At 37.0% G+C, this 18,200-nt stretch overlaps 1 protein-coding gene across 1 annotated transcript in view; it reads left to right on the forward strand.

The window, feature by feature from the left end:
• HEATR5B (HEAT repeat containing 5B) overlaps nucleotides 1–18,200 on the forward strand; it is an 89,952-nt gene that overhangs the window by 52,559 nt on the left and 19,193 nt on the right. The window contains exons 25-28 of the mRNA XM_059079287.2: nucleotides 333–514; nucleotides 2,857–2,925; nucleotides 10,863–11,042; nucleotides 17,485–17,722. Of these exons, the coding sequence (XP_058935270.1) occupies nucleotides 333–514; nucleotides 2,857–2,925; nucleotides 10,863–11,042; nucleotides 17,485–17,722 (669 nt within the window). The remainder of the gene's footprint in view (nucleotides 1–332; nucleotides 515–2,856; nucleotides 2,926–10,862; nucleotides 11,043–17,484; nucleotides 17,723–18,200) is intronic.

The following is an 18,200-nucleotide window of genomic DNA, read 5'->3' on the forward strand; positions in this document are numbered from 1 at the left end:
GAAATAATGTGGATCATAAATGCTTTTTTTTTTTTTTGCGGTACGCGAGCCTCTCACTGTTGTGGCTTCTCCCGTTGCGGAGCACAGGCTCCGGACGCACAGGCTCAGCGGCCATGGCTCACGGGCCCAGCCGCTCCGCGGCATGTGGAATCTTCCCAGATCGGGACACGAATCCGTGCCCCCTGCATCGGCAGGCAGACTCTCAACCACTGCACCACCAGGGAAGCCCCATAAATGCTTTTTTAAAGAAGTTTATTTCATTCCATATTTTTATGTGATTACACTTAATTTTTGGAAATGTTTTCCTTTTTGCCTTCTATTTTTATTTTTAGATGACCTCTTGGTACTTCATCTCTCTGACCTGATTCGCATGGCATTCATGGCTGCAACCGATCATAGTAACCAGCTGCGGATGGCTGGGCTCCAAGCACTTGAAGACATTATCAAGAAGTTTGCATCTGTGCCTGAGCCAGAATTTCCAGGTCATGTGATTCTGGAGCAGTATCAAGCCAATGTGAGATATTTTATTTGTTTCAAAATTAAAACTGATCTTTTGAAAAGTGAAGATTAAAGAAGTGAAGATCCCCTGGAGAAACGTATTTGGGCCTGTAACCTATTTATTCATGTAGAATACATATCTTTACTCCCATTGCCTGTTACACAGTTTGAATCAATTCACAGTTGAAGAAACAATTGTATAAAACTTGTCACTATTTTTAAGTCATGATGTAGTATTAGTGATAAAACTAGAATAGATGTTCCAGCCTGGCTTTCCAGTCTTATGTTTAGATATTTAGCCATGCCATTTAAAAGATAAAAGGAACATTTAAAGAGTGTTGTGGATTTACTGCTGTTATTTATATGCCAAGACTTGATAAGCATTTTTAAAAATAAAAAGCAATTGCCTTGGGACTTCCCTGGTGGTCCAGTGGTAAAGAATCTGCCTTCCAATGCAGGGGGTCAGGTTCAATCCCTGGTTGGGGAACTAAGATCCCACATGCTGCAGGGCAAGCAAGCCTACGCACCACAACTACTGAGCTCATGTGCCTGAAGTAGAGAGCTCATGTGCCGAAAACTGTGAGCCCACTTGCTCTGGAGCCTGTGCACCACAGAGAAGCCTGCACGCCACAACAAAAGATCCCGCATGCCACAACTAAGATCCCGTGTGTCGCAACTAAGACCCAACTCAGCCAAAAATAAATAAATAAATTTTGTTAAAAACCAAGAAACAATTGCCTCTTATATGCTGAAGGATAAATTAACTTTTAATAATAGTGAAAAATATTACTGAAAGAACTGTATACTTTCAAAAGATTTTTAAAATTATATTCTAAACAGAGATATACTTGTTTCTCCTGAAATGTATGCTATACTTATGTTGTTCAAAAGAGGCACAATAGATATAATCCTAGTAATGGATTATGTGAAGGTGAATAAAACTTATGTTAGTAAGAAAAGAACAAACTTTTTTTTTCGCTGTGATTATACCAAAATCTTGGCTCTAGACACATCATACTTTATCTAAAATCTATGTTCAAACATACACAAAATTAAAAAGTGTGGATAATGTATAGTCCATTTTTTCCATCATAAATATAGGTAAAGAAGTTATACTGTCTAGGCCAAATGGCTGTAGAAAACCTGTATATAATTATTTACTCCCAAATACCCAACCTATCAGAATGAAGGGTTTTTTTTGCGGTATGTGGGCCTCTCACTGTTGTGGCCTCTCCCGTTGTGGGGCACAGGCTCCGGACACGCAGGCTCAGTGGCCATGGCTCACGGGCCCAGCCACTCTGCAGCATGTGGGATCCTCCCGGACCAGGGCACACACCCATGTCCCCTGCATCAGCAGGCAGATTCTCAACCACTGTGCCACCAGGGAAGCCCTGAAGGTCTTTTAAAAAAAAATCTTTCTATTTAGAAATAATTTAAAACCTACAGAAATAATTGCAAGAATAGTACAAAAAAAACCTGTCTTATACCCTTCATCCTTCATTCATATTTGTCAATTGAGAATTTTGCCTCATTTCCTTTAACATTGATTTTTTTCACTTTCTCTCTACACTGAACACACATACACACACACTCTCTCTTTCTCAATTTTTTTTCCATAAACCATTTAAAAGTAAATTATCTAAATCATGTATCTTTACCTAGTGTAATGGAAGAAATCTCAAATTAGGAGTTGACTATATTTAATTTCTTATTCAGCTCCTACATATTAAATCTAATATATCTAAGAATCTGTGACTGATACTGGCTTATTAAAACTAAAGCTCTAAGCAGGCTGGGCCTGATTAGTCCTTGGATAAAAAAACTAAAGCTCATATTTCTTCACTTATTACTATGACAACAGTACATTAATATTTCTTGAGCAACCTTCTTTTAAAGTGTCTCTTTTTGAGGTGAAATGATTTTTAAGGTCTTTTAGTGACTATGTGAATTTTTAGTACTACTCAGTTATTTAAAGAAATTGAGCCTTTAATCTCAGTTATATGAGATTCACCCATGAAGTAAATAATGTTAGAAATATGTTCAGAAATATAGATAGAAAAAAAATAGCAGTTTTCTGTTATCTCTGGGAACATGTGGTTTTGTCAGAAAATCCTATTTACTATTAAAAATAAATGAAAAAGAAATAAGATTAATTGCCTGTTTAGTATAGGATCCTACAGATTTGATAATGATAATCTCCTGGAAAGCAAAAGAAGAATGGTATAATTGAGTTTATTTTCACCAATAAGAGATAAAAAGGTAAGGAACAGAGATGTGTTTTTTGTGTTTTCGTCTCCAAAGACAAAAGAGGTTTACTACTTATCTTTAAAAATAAAATGCTTGTATTCATTTTTTTAGGTTGGAGCTGCTCTAAGACCAGCCTTTTCACAAGATACTCCATCAGACATAATAGCAAAAGCTTGCCAGGTAAGAAGAAAAATATAATTTTCTGTAGTTATTGTCTGTAAATTTATAGATATCTTAGAATTTCACTTCCAAGAGAGAAAAATCAAATAGTATTTATTTTTATCTCAGAAATACAACAGTGACAGTTTCCTTTTTTATTCTGTATGAAATGATGAAGTACTAACTGTTAATCACATTCTTTTTTCTTTGCCGTAGCTGAGGACATGACTTTGGAATACATAGCTCTTACATTGTCCAGTAGTGAATAGAGATGTAAAGTCGTAAGAGGGATTAGAATAAAAGTAAAATCTCAAAATCTACAATCATTGAAGAGTATATAGTAATAATAAATAGGTAGTAAAAGGGGTTTTGACCACAGGTTGTGAAAATTCTACAAGTTTCTGTGTATTAAGTTATCCTAAAGACAATTTCACAATATGGAAGTTTTATTGCAAAATTGATTCCAGGGGATTATTCTCATATTATTTTTTCTGAAGAGAGTTACAAAAGCACCTATGTTCCTACACTTTTAATAAGTTCATCTTTTTCATGCTGTGTCCTGAAAAAGGATTTGTGCATTAAGCTCTAATCTTTCAGAAAATCCAATTCTTTGTCTGATCATCTAAGGGTAGAAGAGAAGCAACTCCATCCCTCTCAGTTTTCTGGAGTACAGGGCTGTAGTCCATCTTTATTGCTTAGAATTCATAGTCAAGCTACATGTGTCCTCTATGCAGAGAATGTTCTGCTGTTTCCAATGATAGGTTTGAAATTCTGACTTTGATCACTCTGGCTCAATGAGTTGCCTCCTCCTTCTGTTAGAATTTATTTTTCTGAAGCCTGCTATCTTAATGGTGGCCTTCAGAGAAATGAACTCCTCCCACCAACAGCAGGCCAGAGAGGGAAGAGGAAGCCTTGTTTAAGACATAAGTGTGGATCATGGTACAAACCTTGGAGTTAGAGTAGGTAAGTCATTTAGATTGGGATACTGGCACACAAACATCAGAAATCACAGTCACGTATAATTAAATGTATTATAGTAGTATTTCAGATCAAAATATTTAAGCAGACAAAACATCCTATAAAGCTCCTGATTATCAGAAAGGCAAAAGCTATTAGAATTTCATCTTGTGAATGAGTAGTATGAAAATTTCCTGTTACTGAGTTTGCCTTAAACTTCTTGTTTCTTGGACTTCCTTGACAGTCCAGTGGTTAAGACTTTGCCTTCCAATGCAGTGCAGGTTCAATCCCTGGTCAGGAAGCTAAGATTCCACATGACTTGCAGCCAAAAAGCCAAAACATAAAACAGAAGCAATATTGTAACAAATTCAATAAAGTCTTTAAAAATGTTCCACATCAAAAAAATCTTAAGAAAAAAAACACTTCTTATTTCTTATGTGGCTCTACCTGCTTTCTGAAGTTTCTTCTTCTCTAGTGGCAGGCTTAAATTTTTGACCTCCTGTCCTTCTGTTTCTGGGAGGTAACCTGGGTTTGAAATAGCTGGAGCATTGGGTTGTAAGTTTCTTTCTTTAAGGTTACCAAGGAGTTGACTTCGGGCAGATCTTGAAACATGGCATCCCAGATTGTTTACTAGAGTAAACATCATGTTGAACCTGAAAATCAAGTAATTCTTAGATATTATAGGAAAACCCGCAAATGTTTTCAATTGAGGACAGTTGGGGACAGTAATCAGTAGGTTAATAAATCATTTAAAGCAGCGTTGGAATCGTAAACATAATACATACTTTAGATATTTTATTTCAGTCTAAAATTTGTAAGTATACATTAGTTCACCACTCTTTTGATATAAGGCCAGAGTCTTTTCTATAAGTATGATTTTGCGGATTCAGTTTTGCTTTGTCTTTCTTCATAAACCAAACCTATAATGCAGTATCTGCAGTTTCTGGTTTCATGTTCTTTAAAGTGGAGAAAGTACTTAGGTTTTTGCAAAGCAAACTTAGCACCAAATTCTGGATTTTGACAGTTTCCCCCAAATTTCAGTTATATTTCTACCAAAATTCACAGAAATATTATCAAATATCTCCAAAATGTTGTTATTTTCCTTAGGAATACCAACTCTTTATTTTCGCACTCATATTTAATCTCTTTTCACTTTAAATTTAATTATATTTTCAGCATTGTTGTGGCTGGTATTTTTTTTTTGCCATCAGTATTGGTAACAGTTTTTATATGTCCTTATTGAATTTTATTTAATTTAGTTTTGAATTCTTTGAGAATAAGATTATAAGAGAATGAAATAGTTTACATATATATTTATTCTCCAGTTTTTAAACGTTTCAAATATAGGAACACAATCCATTAACCATGATTTAGTATCCAAATGCTCTGAAAACCAAAAGCTTTTTCATAATTTATTTGGTAACAAAGCCTGAACTGACTATACTCACCTGGCCCTGACATGAAGCTGAGTGAGATGATAGTAATGATTGATTTCTTTTTTTAAAAAAAAAATTTATTTATTTATTTATTTATGGCTGGGTTGGGCCTTTGTTGCTGCACGTGGGCTTTCTCTAGTTGCAGTGAGCAGGGGCTACTCTTCGTTGCGGTGCATGGGCTTCTCATTGTGGTGACTTCTGTTTGTTGTGGATCACAGGCTCTAGGTGCGCGGTCTTCAGTAGTTGTGGCACACAGGCTCAGTAGTTGTGACTCTCGGGCTCTAGAGCGCAGGCTCAGTAGTTGTGGCACACGGCCTTAGTTGCTCCGTGGCATGTGGGATCTTCCTGGACCAGGGCTCGAACCCATATCCCCTGCATTGGCAGGTGGACTCTTAACCACTGCACCACCAGGGAAGTCCCTGATTGATTTCTTTTAGTGTTATTCATACTACATTTCATTACGGAAATATCCGTGTGTTAATTATGGGGTACTGCTACACATCTTGCTTTATTCCTTAATTAAGTTCATCTACCTTATTACCTTTTATGAAAACGTTGTGAATTGTGCAACACGTCTTAGCCTAAGGATTTCAGGTAAGAAAGTGAGGACTTGTAACTGTGGAGTAATGTTCTTTTCGTTTTGTCGACAGTTTCCTTTGCTATGCAAGCTTTTAAGTTTAATTAGGTCCCATTTGTTTATTTTTGTTTTATTTCCTTTGCTTTAGGAGACAGATCCCCAAAAAATATTGCTGCAATTTAGAGTATTCTGCCTATATTTTGCTCTAGGAGTTTTATAGTAACAAGTCTTACATTTAGGTCTTTAATCCATTTTGAGTTTATTTTTGTGTATGGTGTTAGAGAATGTTCTGGTTTCATTCTTTTACATGTAGCCGTCCAGTTTTCCCAGCACCACTTATTGAGGAGACTGTCCTTTCTGCATTGTATATTCTTGCCACCTTTGTCATTGATTAATTGACCGTAAGTGTGTGGGCTTATTTCTGAGCTCTCTGTTCTGTTCCATTGATCTTTGTGTATGTTTTTGTGCCAGTACTATACTGTTTTGATGACTGTAGCTTTGTAGTATAGTCTAAAGTCAGGGAGCATGATTCTTCCAGCTCAGTTCTTCTTTCTCAAGATTGTTTTGCTGTTCAGGGTCTTTTGTGTTTCCATACAAATTTTAAAATTATTTGTTCTAGTTCTGTGAAAAATGCCATGGGTAGTTTGATAGGGATTGCACTGAATCTAGATTGCCTTCGGTCCTATGGTCATTATAACAATATTAATTCTTCCAAACCAGGAACACAGTATAGCTTTCCATCTGTTTGTGTCATCTTCAGTTTCTTTCATCAGTGTCTTATAGTTTTCTGAGTACACGTCTTTTACCTCCTTAGGTAGGTTTATTCCTAGGTATTTTATTCTTTTTGATGCAATGGTCAATGGGATTGTTTCTCAGTTTCTCTTTCTGATACTTCATTGTTAGTGTATAGAAGTGCAACAGGTTTCTATGCATTAATTTTGTATCCTGCAACTTTACTGAATTCATTGATGAGCTCTAGTAGTTTTCTGATAGCATCTTTAGGATTTTCTATGTATAGTATCATGTCATCTGCAAATAGTGATAATTTTACTTCTTCGTTTACAATTTGGAATTCTTTTATTTCCTTTTTTTCTCTGACTGTTGTGGCTAGGACTTCCAAAACTATGTTGAATAAAAGTGGGGAGACTAGACTTCCTTGTCTTGTTCTTAATCTTAGAGGAAATGCTTTCAGGTTTATACCATTGAGTATGATGTTAGCTGTGTGTTTGTCATATATGGCCCTTATTGTGTTGAGGTATGTTCCCTCTGTGCCCACTTCCTGGAGAGTTTTTATCATAAATGGATGTTGAACTTAATCAGAAGCTTTTTCTGCATCTATTGAGATGATCATATGGTTTTTATTCTTCAGTTTGTTAATGTGGGGTACACACTGATTGATTTGCAGATATTGAAGAATTCTTGTATCCCTGCGATAAATCCCACTTGCTCATGGTGTATGGTCCTTTTAATATGTTGTTGGATTTGGTTTGCTAATACTTTGTTGAGGATTTTTGCCTTTACATTCATCAGTGATATTGGCCTGTAATTTTCTTTTTTTGTGGTATCTTTGTCTGGTTTTGGTATCAGGGTAATGCTGGCCTTGTAGAATGAATTTGGAAATGACAGATTTTGGATCAGGTTTTTTTCCATTAAAAAGTACTGATTTTAAAAACTAATAAAGCTGCCACACACAAAACAAATGGTAAACAACCTACTGAATGGTAGAAGATATTTGCAAATGGTACGACCAATAAGGGGTTATTATCCAACATATATAAACAGCTCATACAACTCAACATCAAAACAAACAACCAGATTAAAAACAGGGCAGAAGAACTGACTAGACATTTTTCCAAAGAGGAAATGCAGATGGCTAACAGGCACATGAAAAGATGCTCACCATCACTAATCATCAGAGAAATGCAAATCAAAACCACCATTAGCTATCACCTCACACCAGTCAGAATGATTATGTTAAAAAAAAACATAAATAACAAATGGCAAAGATGTAGAGAAAAGGGAATCCTCGTACACTGTTGGTGAGAATGTAAGTTGGTGCAGCCACTGTGGAAAACAGTACGGAGGTTTCTCAAAAAACTAAAAATAGAGCTATCATATAACCCGGTAATTCCACTCCTGGGTATGTATCTGAGAAAAACAAAAATACTAATTTGAAAAGATACATGCACCTCAATGTTCCTAGCAGCATTATTTACAGTTGCCAAGATACGGAAGCAACCTAAGTGCCCATCAACAGATGAATGAATAAAGAAGATGTGGTATATATACACAATGGAATACTATTCAACCATTAAAAAGAACAAAATTTTACAGCAACATAGATGGACTTGGAAGGCATTATGCTAAGTGAAATAAGTCAGAGAAAGACAGATACTGTATGTTATCACATATATGTGGAATCTAAAAAAAGAATACAACAAATTAGTGAATATAACAAAAAAGAAAGATACAGAGAACAAACTCTTGGTTACCGGTGGGGAGAGGAAAGGGGGAGTGGGGCAATGTAGGGATGGGGGGGGGAATTGTTATTATGAGATTATATGAAATCATGTGTGTGAAGATTATAAAGCACAATAGAATTTAAAGAATCATTCAATTAAAAAAAAAGTTGGCACTATCAGACAGCCCCTTCCTTCTTTTTTTTAAAAATAAATTTATTTTTGGCTGCGTTGGGTCTTAGTTGCTGCACGCAGGCTTTCTCTAGCTGTGGCAAGCAGGGGCCACTCTTCGCTGTGGTGCGTGGTCCTCTCATTGTGGTGGCTTCTCTGTTGCAGAGCATGGGCTCTAGGCATGCAGACTTCAGTAGTTGTGGCACACAGGCTTAGTTGCTCTGCAGCATGTGGGATCTTCTGGACCAGGGCTTGAACCCGTGTCCCCTGCATTGGCAGGCAGATTCCTAACCACTGCACCACCAGGGAAGCCCAGCCCCTTCCATCTTGACATTCTTCCTTTGGTTCCAGTATTACCACACTTGCCTGGTTGTCCTATTGCTTTTCTGGTGTTTTCTTTTCTATTTCTTATTCTACTTGTCCCTGAAGTATATTTTCCCTGTGTTCTGTCCTTAAGGCTTTTCTTTTTAATACCTCAGTCCTTGAAGAAAGTTACCGAGGACCATCGGTTTAGTGATCATCTTTGTGTGGAGAATTCCTAGATCGACTTAGTTACTTCTGTCTTTGCTCCTGAAATCCAGACCCAGGTTTCCATCTGCCCACTGAATATCTTTCCACATGTCTCTTGCTGGTACTTTGAACTCAGCATGTCACAGTCAAAATCATGCTCTCTAACTTCTCATCTCCACCAAACTTCCCTTTGTTCTTATGTTATCTCTCTATTAAACAGTGGTGTCACCTTCCTTACATTCATCCAGGTTAGAAACATTGACAGTCAAAATTTGGTAATCTTTGATTATCGCCTCATACTGTTTGCATTGTCCATGCCTTCACCCCCTAAAAATATGTAACTGGTTTCCAAATCCTGTGATTTCTACTTCCAAGTCTTTCTCAGATGCCTCTTTCTTTTCATTTGATTCTCAGTTTGATCCATATCATCTCTGTTCCGTGGTATTATAATAGTCATGTGACTGAACACAGTGCTTACTGTCTAAACACATGCTTTCCTATACTTAGTATTGGAGCAGTTTTCCTAAAGCACAGTTCTAATAATATTCACCTGCTCAGAAGCCTTAGAAACTCATGAATGCCTACGGAACAAGTCTGATTTCAGTTCACGTGGAATTTAAATTGTACTGTAATCTGATCCCAGTTAACTTTCCTAATCTTGTCTCTTCCTCCATGAAACTCCCCTGTATCTATACACATAGAACTTCCTGATATCTAAACATTCCCATTTCTCCTGCTAGAATTAATCTCTTCTTTCTCTCTTTTTAAATGCAGTATGACAGTCATAAAACATTCTTATGTGTTCATTTAATCTGAGTTTACTTACTTGAGGACAGGGACTAGATTTTTTCCCTTTAGGTTTTTTTTTTTTTTTTTTTTTTTTTTTTTGCCGTATGTGGGCCTCTCACTGCTGTGGCCTCTCCCGTTGCAGAGCACAGGCTCTGGACATGCAGGCTCAGCGGCCATGGCTCACAGGCCCAGCCGCTCCACGGCATGTGGGATCTTCCCAGATGGGGGCACAAACCTGTGTCCCTTGCATCAGCAGGTGGACTCTCAACCACTGAGCCACCAGGGAAGCCCTTCCCTTTACTTTTTTTTTTTTTTTTAACTCCTCTATAGCACTCAGAATAACCTTTTGCCTATAGTAAACAAATGCTGAATTGAAGAATTATTCATAACCAAATGAATTTGGGTGGAAATTCTTTTCTGTTAAAATTTTTGGGAAATCAGATAGTGGAAACATGCTAAGTAAATACTGTTTTGTTTTCTACATAGGAGTACAATAAGTTTCATACTTGCTGTTGATTTTTTATTTAAAAAATAATATTAAAGCATAACAATGAGGTTTTTTTGTTTTGTTTTGTTCATTGGTTTTGTTTGTGTTTCTTCCCCCTAGGAAAAAAATCATATTTACTCCATTCTTTTATATGTTTAATGTTAACTTTTTTTTTTAATTAACTTATTTTATTTTTTTGGCTGCGTTGGGTCTTCGTTGCTGTGCACAGGCTTTCTCTAGTTGCGGCGAGCGAGGGCTACTCTTTATTGCGCAGTGCATGGGCCTCTCGTTGCGGTGGCTTCTCTTTGTTGCAGAGCACGGGCTCTAGGTGTATGGGCTTCAGTAGTTGTGGCACACGGGCTCAGTAGTTGTGGCTCTCAGGCTCTAGAGCGCAGGGTCAGTAGTTGTGGTACATGGGCTTAGTTGCTCTGTGGCATGTGGGTTCTTCCCAGACCAGGGCTCAAACCCATGTCCCTGCATTGGCAGGCAGATTCTTAACCACTGCGCCACCAGGGAAGTCCCTAATGTTAACTTTTTACTATAAAAATAAAAGTTTTTTTTCCTTTGGCTAGGTATGTAGTACATGGATTGGAAGTGGAGTTGTCAGTGATCTCAATGATCTCCGTCGAGTACACAATCTGCTTGTTTCTTCACTGGACAAAGTTCAGGCTGGAAAAGGATCTTCCAGCCAACTCTACCGCGAGAGTGCCACAACCATGGAAAAACTGGCTGTTCTCAAAGCATGGGCAGAGGTAACCATGGCCTATTGTTTTTAACCATTTCTCCATCCATGAGAAAATGTTCCCCTACTCCTGTAGGTAAAAAAATTTTTGTTTGATTTCTCTTTAAAACTGACCTGTGGTATAGAGTGCTTTTAAAAAAATCTGCTATTTGCTCTTTCTCACTGAAATGCATATACATTTATGTCTCAAAAGAACTATTATTGAACCTTTGAAAATTATAATTTTAATCAGTGTTTTAAAAACACCTGTGTTGAAGAAGGGCTCTTCTTACTTACTATGGAAAAATTAAGCAGGAAAAAGCTACAAATATTTAAAAAAATAGAAAAAATTTATGCCAAGAATCTTATTTGATTAAATTTCAGGAGACATGCCATCACCCATTGATACTGAGGCTGTAGGGTTTTTTGGTTGTTGTTTGTATGTTTTGTTTTTTTATAGCTGTTTTTACCTCTTTTATTCGCATAGCCACTTTTTTAAAATAATGATACTGTTTTAAATTCACTTTTCTAAATCTCTTCTGCCAGTTGTTTTCAAATACTTATCTGTCTGCACTCAGGTACTTCAAGTAGCTCTTTATTCCTTCCTCTACCAACCCAGTATCTCACTTACCTATTTCCATGGTATCAGCAGCCTGTGACCACCCAGCAGACAATTGCTGGCTCAAGGCATGCAACATCCAGATGATATAGTTTAGATAAAGGACCTCTGGGATTTTGTGGATTATTCTTGTCACAGAAGGGGAAAAAAAAGGAAAATGTAGAGCAATAAGATATTGTATAAATTAGTTTTTCTCTCTGATTTTTAGATCAAGTTGTTTTCATAGAGTATCCCTGAGTGTTCCTTTATTTTCACTCTGTTGCCATCTTTTGGCGTAGAGAAGTAAAATAATATTTGCATTGATAAAATGTTTTTATTGATAAAATTTTAGTTTTTTTCAAATTAATGCAAATCCATAGTTTTAAGTGGAAAGTAGTGTTAAAAGATACTATAATGTGATTGTTTTCTCACTTTGAAATTCACAGAAATTCTATGTTAATTTTCACATATCTAATTTTTAACTAAAACTTACTATTTTCTTGTCTGTAGAAATTACATTCTAAATGATTGAATGATTTTTATTTTTAAAAAGATAGCTTCCAAAATTGTTCTTAATTCTCCAGCCCCATTCATTAATTCCCCAAACATAGAGACAGGTATGTAGTTGGATGATCATAAGACCATTTGCCAGTTAGTTGGTTCTCTGCTGACTTGCATTAACGTGTTTGATTCATCTACTAAGAAGTCTGACATAGTTCAGTATAAAAAGCATTAAATGTTGAATCAGAGGCCCTAGAACAAGTTCTGTCTCTATCATTCACCATCTTTGTGACATTGTTCAAGTGATTTGATGTCTCAGATACTCAGTTTTTTCATTATAACATGGAAATGCAGTAATATCTTCTACGGTGAGGTATGTAAAAGGACCAGGCATTGTATCTGGCACTGAATGGAAGATAAGTAATTGCTTTTAACAAATTAGATCAAAACCTCACATAACTAAATTATTAATGCACATTTTTTGAGACGCTTTTCTTATTTGGGGGTAACTTGGTTCTATAATTAAATAATTTGCGCTTCGAGCCTCAGCCTGTAATATTGTCTAGTAAATCTTTTCCTTGCTTAGCTTCCTTTCCTTCATCCTTTTCCTCAAAGGCCCAATATATTCTAGATTTCCTTACTCAAGATCTATCTTTGCTTCTACTTTTTACTCAGAAAGTTGAGGGTGTTAGTTTTCCAGCTCCTCAGATTGTTACCTTCAAGTCTTTAAGATGAATGTGAGTTGAAAACTCCTTTTACCCATGTGACCTTGGGTGAGTTATTTAACTGCTTCTCTAAACCTCGTTTCTCAGCCCTAAAGTGTGGATAATAATTATGCACATTTCTCAGAATTACATTTTGAAGTAAATGAGGTAATAATGACTTTGTTCAATAACTACCTTATTTATGTGCACAGTGAATGTTACCTGTTGTTACTAATATAATAACTATCACTACTTTAAAGTTTTCCTCTAACCTAGGATTACCTTTTCTCATTCTCTTACCTCCCACTCTCTGATTCATTCAACGGTGTTACTAAACATCGGCTCTGTACCAGGCTAGAAGTTGAGAATACAGTGGTGCACAAGCCAGATGTTCTACGTTTACTGAGAAAAACAAACTAGTGGACGAGTATATGCAACAAAAATAATGACTGTTATAGGAGAAGTCCAGACTGTGGTGAACACACAGCAGAGGCACCTAAAATAGTCTGAGGGCTCAGAGGAGGCTGCTTGGAGAAAGTGACACTTAAGCTGAGACCTGGAGGATGAGAGTAGATGTTAGTAAGCATAAGTCTCAGGAGGGGACTGTTCCAAGCTAAGTGCTGTCAGTTACCACCGCCTCTGTATCTCACTTACCCCTGCCTCTGTATCTCACTTACCCTGCCTCTGTATCTCACTTACCCCCGCCTCTGTATCTCACTTACCCCCGCCTCTGTATCTCACTTACCCCCCACAAGCCTCTCTATCTCACTTACCCCCGCCTCTGTATCTCACTTACCCCCGCCTCTGTATCTCACTTACCCCCGCCTCTGTATCTCACTTACCCCGCCTCTGTATCTCACTTACCCCCCGCCTCTGTATCTCACTTACCCCCCACAAGCCTCTCTATCTCACTTACCCCTGCCTCTGTATCTCACTTACCCCCGCCTCTCTATCTCACTTACCCCTGCCTCTGTATCTCACTTACCCCGCCTCTGTATCTCACTTACCCCCCACAAGCCTCTGTATCTCACTTACCCCTGCCTCTGTATCTCACTTACCCCGCCTCTGTATCTCACCATCACCCTCTGCTTGCTCGTCCTCATCTACTCACTCTCCTCTTCACACCTCTGTTCACTGAACGAGTTTCAGTATCTTCATGTCCTCAGCTAGTCACCCACTTCTCAATCCCCTGCAATCTGGGTTTACTCTCAGCACTCCATTGAAATTATTTCACTAAAGTTACAAATAATGTAATTCTCCAAATCACTGGACACTTTTCAGTCTCTGTCTTACTTAGCCTCTCTATAGCATTTGATATTGTCTCCTCTGGAAACTTTGTTTTCCTTGACTTCCGTGACACTACTCCCTTGGTTTTCCTCTTTTCTTTTATTGTTCGTTCTCAGCATCACTTGCTGGCTTCTCTTTGCCTGCCTGCTCTTTAAATATTGGCATTTTTCTTGTCCCTTTTCTCACTCTTCATACTCTGTGGGTAGCATCATCTACACCCATACCCAGTAGCTTTTACTTGTATATGAAAGTTTCTAATTCTACTTTTCTAGCCATACTTCTCTCCTACATTCCAGTTCCATATTTTTAGCTGTTTATTAGACATGTAGTACTGCAGTGTTTACTATTGAAAAAAATCCATGTATAAATGGACCTGCACAGTTCAAACCCCTGTTGGTTCAAGGGTCAATTGTATTATCAAAGCACTTTCTAAAATCGTACACATTAGTTGACCAATTTATCCTAAGGAATATCAAGGATATATACAAAGATTCTGCTATGAGGATGTTTGCTGCGATGTTTATCATTCTAAAAAAAAAAGGCAATATATGAATAAATGTATTTCTTGATCCAAAGATGATGGTATTAAGTGAATAGAAAATTGAGTATAATATTATATACAAACATAGTTTTTAAAAGACTGAGTATGTATATACAACATGGCTAGAATGTTAACAGTATTACATCTGGGTAGTAGGATTGTGTCTGGTTTTATTTTCTTCATTTTACTTATGCTTCTAATTCTTCTATATTTTGTGTGTAATATCTCATAAGAAAAATAAACCTAATATTTTTTAAAAAACGAGTCTAAAAAATATATTCTCATATTGCAAGTAGCAATGTAAAATATAGAACCCTTTTAGAAAGCATTTGGCAGTATCTCTTCAGAGCCATGGAAGTATTTATAATCACTGATCCAGTAATTCCATTTCTGGAACTTTATCCTAGGGAAAAATATCCAAAATATGAAAAAGAGAAATTTACAAAAATGTTTAGTTGGAACCTTACTTATAATGTGAAGAACTGAACACCTTTGTCTTTGAAAACTATGTCTCATCTTTCTAAGATTCCCAAGGCTAAAAAGAATCAGAAAAAAATATAAAAGTTCAACTACAGGAAAATTGTTAGATGTATAATGTCTTCCATTGCAGCCATTAAGAATAACAGTTATGAAGACTAGTATTCATATGGAAACCCTTATGATATATAAATAGATAAAATTAGGGCTTCCCTGGTGGCACAGTGGTTGAGAATCCGCCTGCCGATGCAGGGGACACGGGTTCGTGCCCTGGTCCAGGAAGATCCCACATGCCGTGCAGCGGCTGGGCCCGTGAGCCATGGCCGCTGAGCCTGCGCGTCCAGAGCCTGTGCTTCGCAACGGGAGAGGCCACAGCAGTGAGAGTCCTGCATATCACAAAAAAAAAAAAAAAAAAAAAAAAAAAAAAATTAAATACAAAATTCTCTGTACAAGAAAATTATAACTTAGAAAGTTGGAATGTGAAAACCTGGAAATAAGAATTATGAGTAATTAAAAAAACTCATTTTTCAAACTATTTATGGTATAATTTTTTTAATTAAAATTTGAGGAAAAATACATACAACTGACCTTTAAATACTGCAGTGACTCCTTCGCTTCCCCATTACCAACAGTCTTCAGCTACTTCTGCCTTATATTCTATGCTCAGTCTAATACCACACACTTGCCATTTCCTCAGCACGCCTTGCTAGTTTCTGTCTCTTGTGCTCTTGCTCTTTATATTCCCTCTGCCTGGAATTCCCCCTTCCATCTTTGCCTGTGAACAGGTGAACTTTTGTCTTTGAATCCACTGTCTCACCTTTTCATAGTCCATTAAGATTCTTCCATCCTTGGGGCTTCCTGTGATTCATTCATTCATTACTCAAACCACTGAGTGTTCGTTAGGTGCCAGGCACTGTACGTAGTCACTGCGTGTAGTGAGGTGGGAAGATAGGTCATTTAAAACAAATTTTAAAAAACATCCCTTTCTCTAAGCAGTTTTCTCACTCTCCTTTCATTGTATCAGTCTGTGAGTCCATGGAAGGTGAAAACCATGTATTATTTGTCTTTGTTGCCTCAGGCCCTAGCACAATAGCAAATGCAAGGCAAGAGTAGTAAGTACCTAAGAAGGGTTTGATGAGTGAATGGCTGAGTATACTTACAGTGCTTATTGAGATATTTTCTTAAAATCAGCATAATAATAAGTTTAGAGGAAGAAAGTGAGCTTAAAACTAGTGGAAAATATGAATGTGATACATTTATAACTTGAGATTCAAAGTCCCTACTCCAAAAGTTCCGTGGTTTCTGCTTCTAAATTGTCAGGTGTTAAGTATGACTAACCAACTGTAACTAAGTGTTATAGACCATCACAGCATTAAGGAATGGTTCTTCTCAAAAATGAAGATTCATTGTTTCCTGTAATCATCTAATCTAGTCAATTACTATGCCATAACTGTCTGTTCATTGTAAGAATAGAGATAAGACCCTGCCCTCAAGAAGCTGCAGTGTCCCTGTTGACATGCCTAGACTTCCTCTTACAAACAATGAAGATGACACTGTGTAGGGTGAAATAGTTTTCTCAAGATTTTTATCTAGTGCAATTTTATTTCTTACCCTTGCTCCCCCCACCTTTTTTTTTTTTTTTAGCTTTATCATTGATGTGTAATTCAGCTACGTGCCAGTTGCCAAAGCCAAAATGTATGTACAAAAACAAAAGAACAAACAAAAATAACTTCAGCAAAGAAGAATCTTTAAGATTATATTTTAGGAAGTTGTTATTATACATCTTTTTGGTTTATAAAGTGGAAAGAAAAGATACAGATAATATATATGGCCAGTAAATTGTATTATTCTTGGCTCAGCCATCTGTTGCAAGGACTAGATTGCTAAATATCACTTAAGGACTATATAAGGGGTTTTGAAGGATATTTATGGAAATCCTTTCTGTGCCCTTCCCCCCCACTCAGCTTTTTTCTTTGATTGCTGTCTAATTGTGTCTAATAAATCTATGAAAGCAAAGGTAACAATCAGGAAGTTATACACTATGGCAAAAAGAAACAAAAAGAAAGAAAACCACATATAAAGGGGGCTTTGTAAAGTAGAACAAGAGAAGCCAGAAAAAATTCAGAGAACCCTACTCAAGGAATATCCTGTGAGAGCAATAGTCAGAAGTCAGCTCTATAAAAAAAAAATGATTGCCTCCAAAGCAGGTGGAATTATTCTTTTGAGGTTATCCGGAAATCCCGAAGTTGTATACTTTCTAGTGTCTGTACTCACTTTCGATGATTCAGCTGTATAATAACAACTTAGAATATGTCATTTCTTAATATTATCCCTTGTTATTTTCTCCTCCTGAATATCTTACTAGGTATATGTGGTTGCTATGAATATTAAAAAAGAAGCAGAGTCAAAACCAAAAAGAGCAATTAAAAATACTGATGATGATGATGATGATTACAGTACCATAGATGAACTACCACCAGACAGTTTAATAACACTTGTACAACCTGAACTGCCAACACTCAGTCGCCTGTGGTTGGCAGCATTAAAAGACTATGCACTTTTAACTTTACCAGCTGAATTTGCTAGTCAGCTACCCCCAGATGGTAAGTACTGCAGTTGGAGTTTTGCTTTTAATAGAGTTCAAAGTAGTAATTAAACAAAATGGAATTGGTCGAGACTAGTACCAATAGTAATAATAACATTTAAAATTTCTGTGGACTTAAAACTTGACAGTCTTCTCTCATTTAGAGCATGTTCTCTGTACTGAATTTGTGAATTCATATATGGCATTAAACTTGTTAGCCCAAGCAAGAATGTTCTCACTGTTACAGTAATAACTGTACGAGCTATAGGTTACTCCAAATAACTGGGCATAACAAGTCATAGGTTACTCCAAATAACTGGGCGTAACAAGTCACTATGCATAACCACGGTGAAGTATATTGCTGTGTTGGTCAGTGTGTGTATGCAGGGACAGATGTGGCAGTCCTCAGTTTGATAGAGAAAGCAGGAGGAGGGGAAGAATTTGCAGAAGAGTGAAAAAGAAAGAAGAGGCAGAGTTCCCTGGCTATGAGAGAAAGG

The sequence above is a fragment of the Kogia breviceps genome, chromosome 11, assembly GCF_026419965.1.
Source record: "Kogia breviceps isolate mKogBre1 chromosome 11, mKogBre1 haplotype 1, whole genome shotgun sequence".
NCBI lineage: Eukaryota > Metazoa > Chordata > Mammalia > Artiodactyla > Physeteridae > Kogia > Kogia breviceps.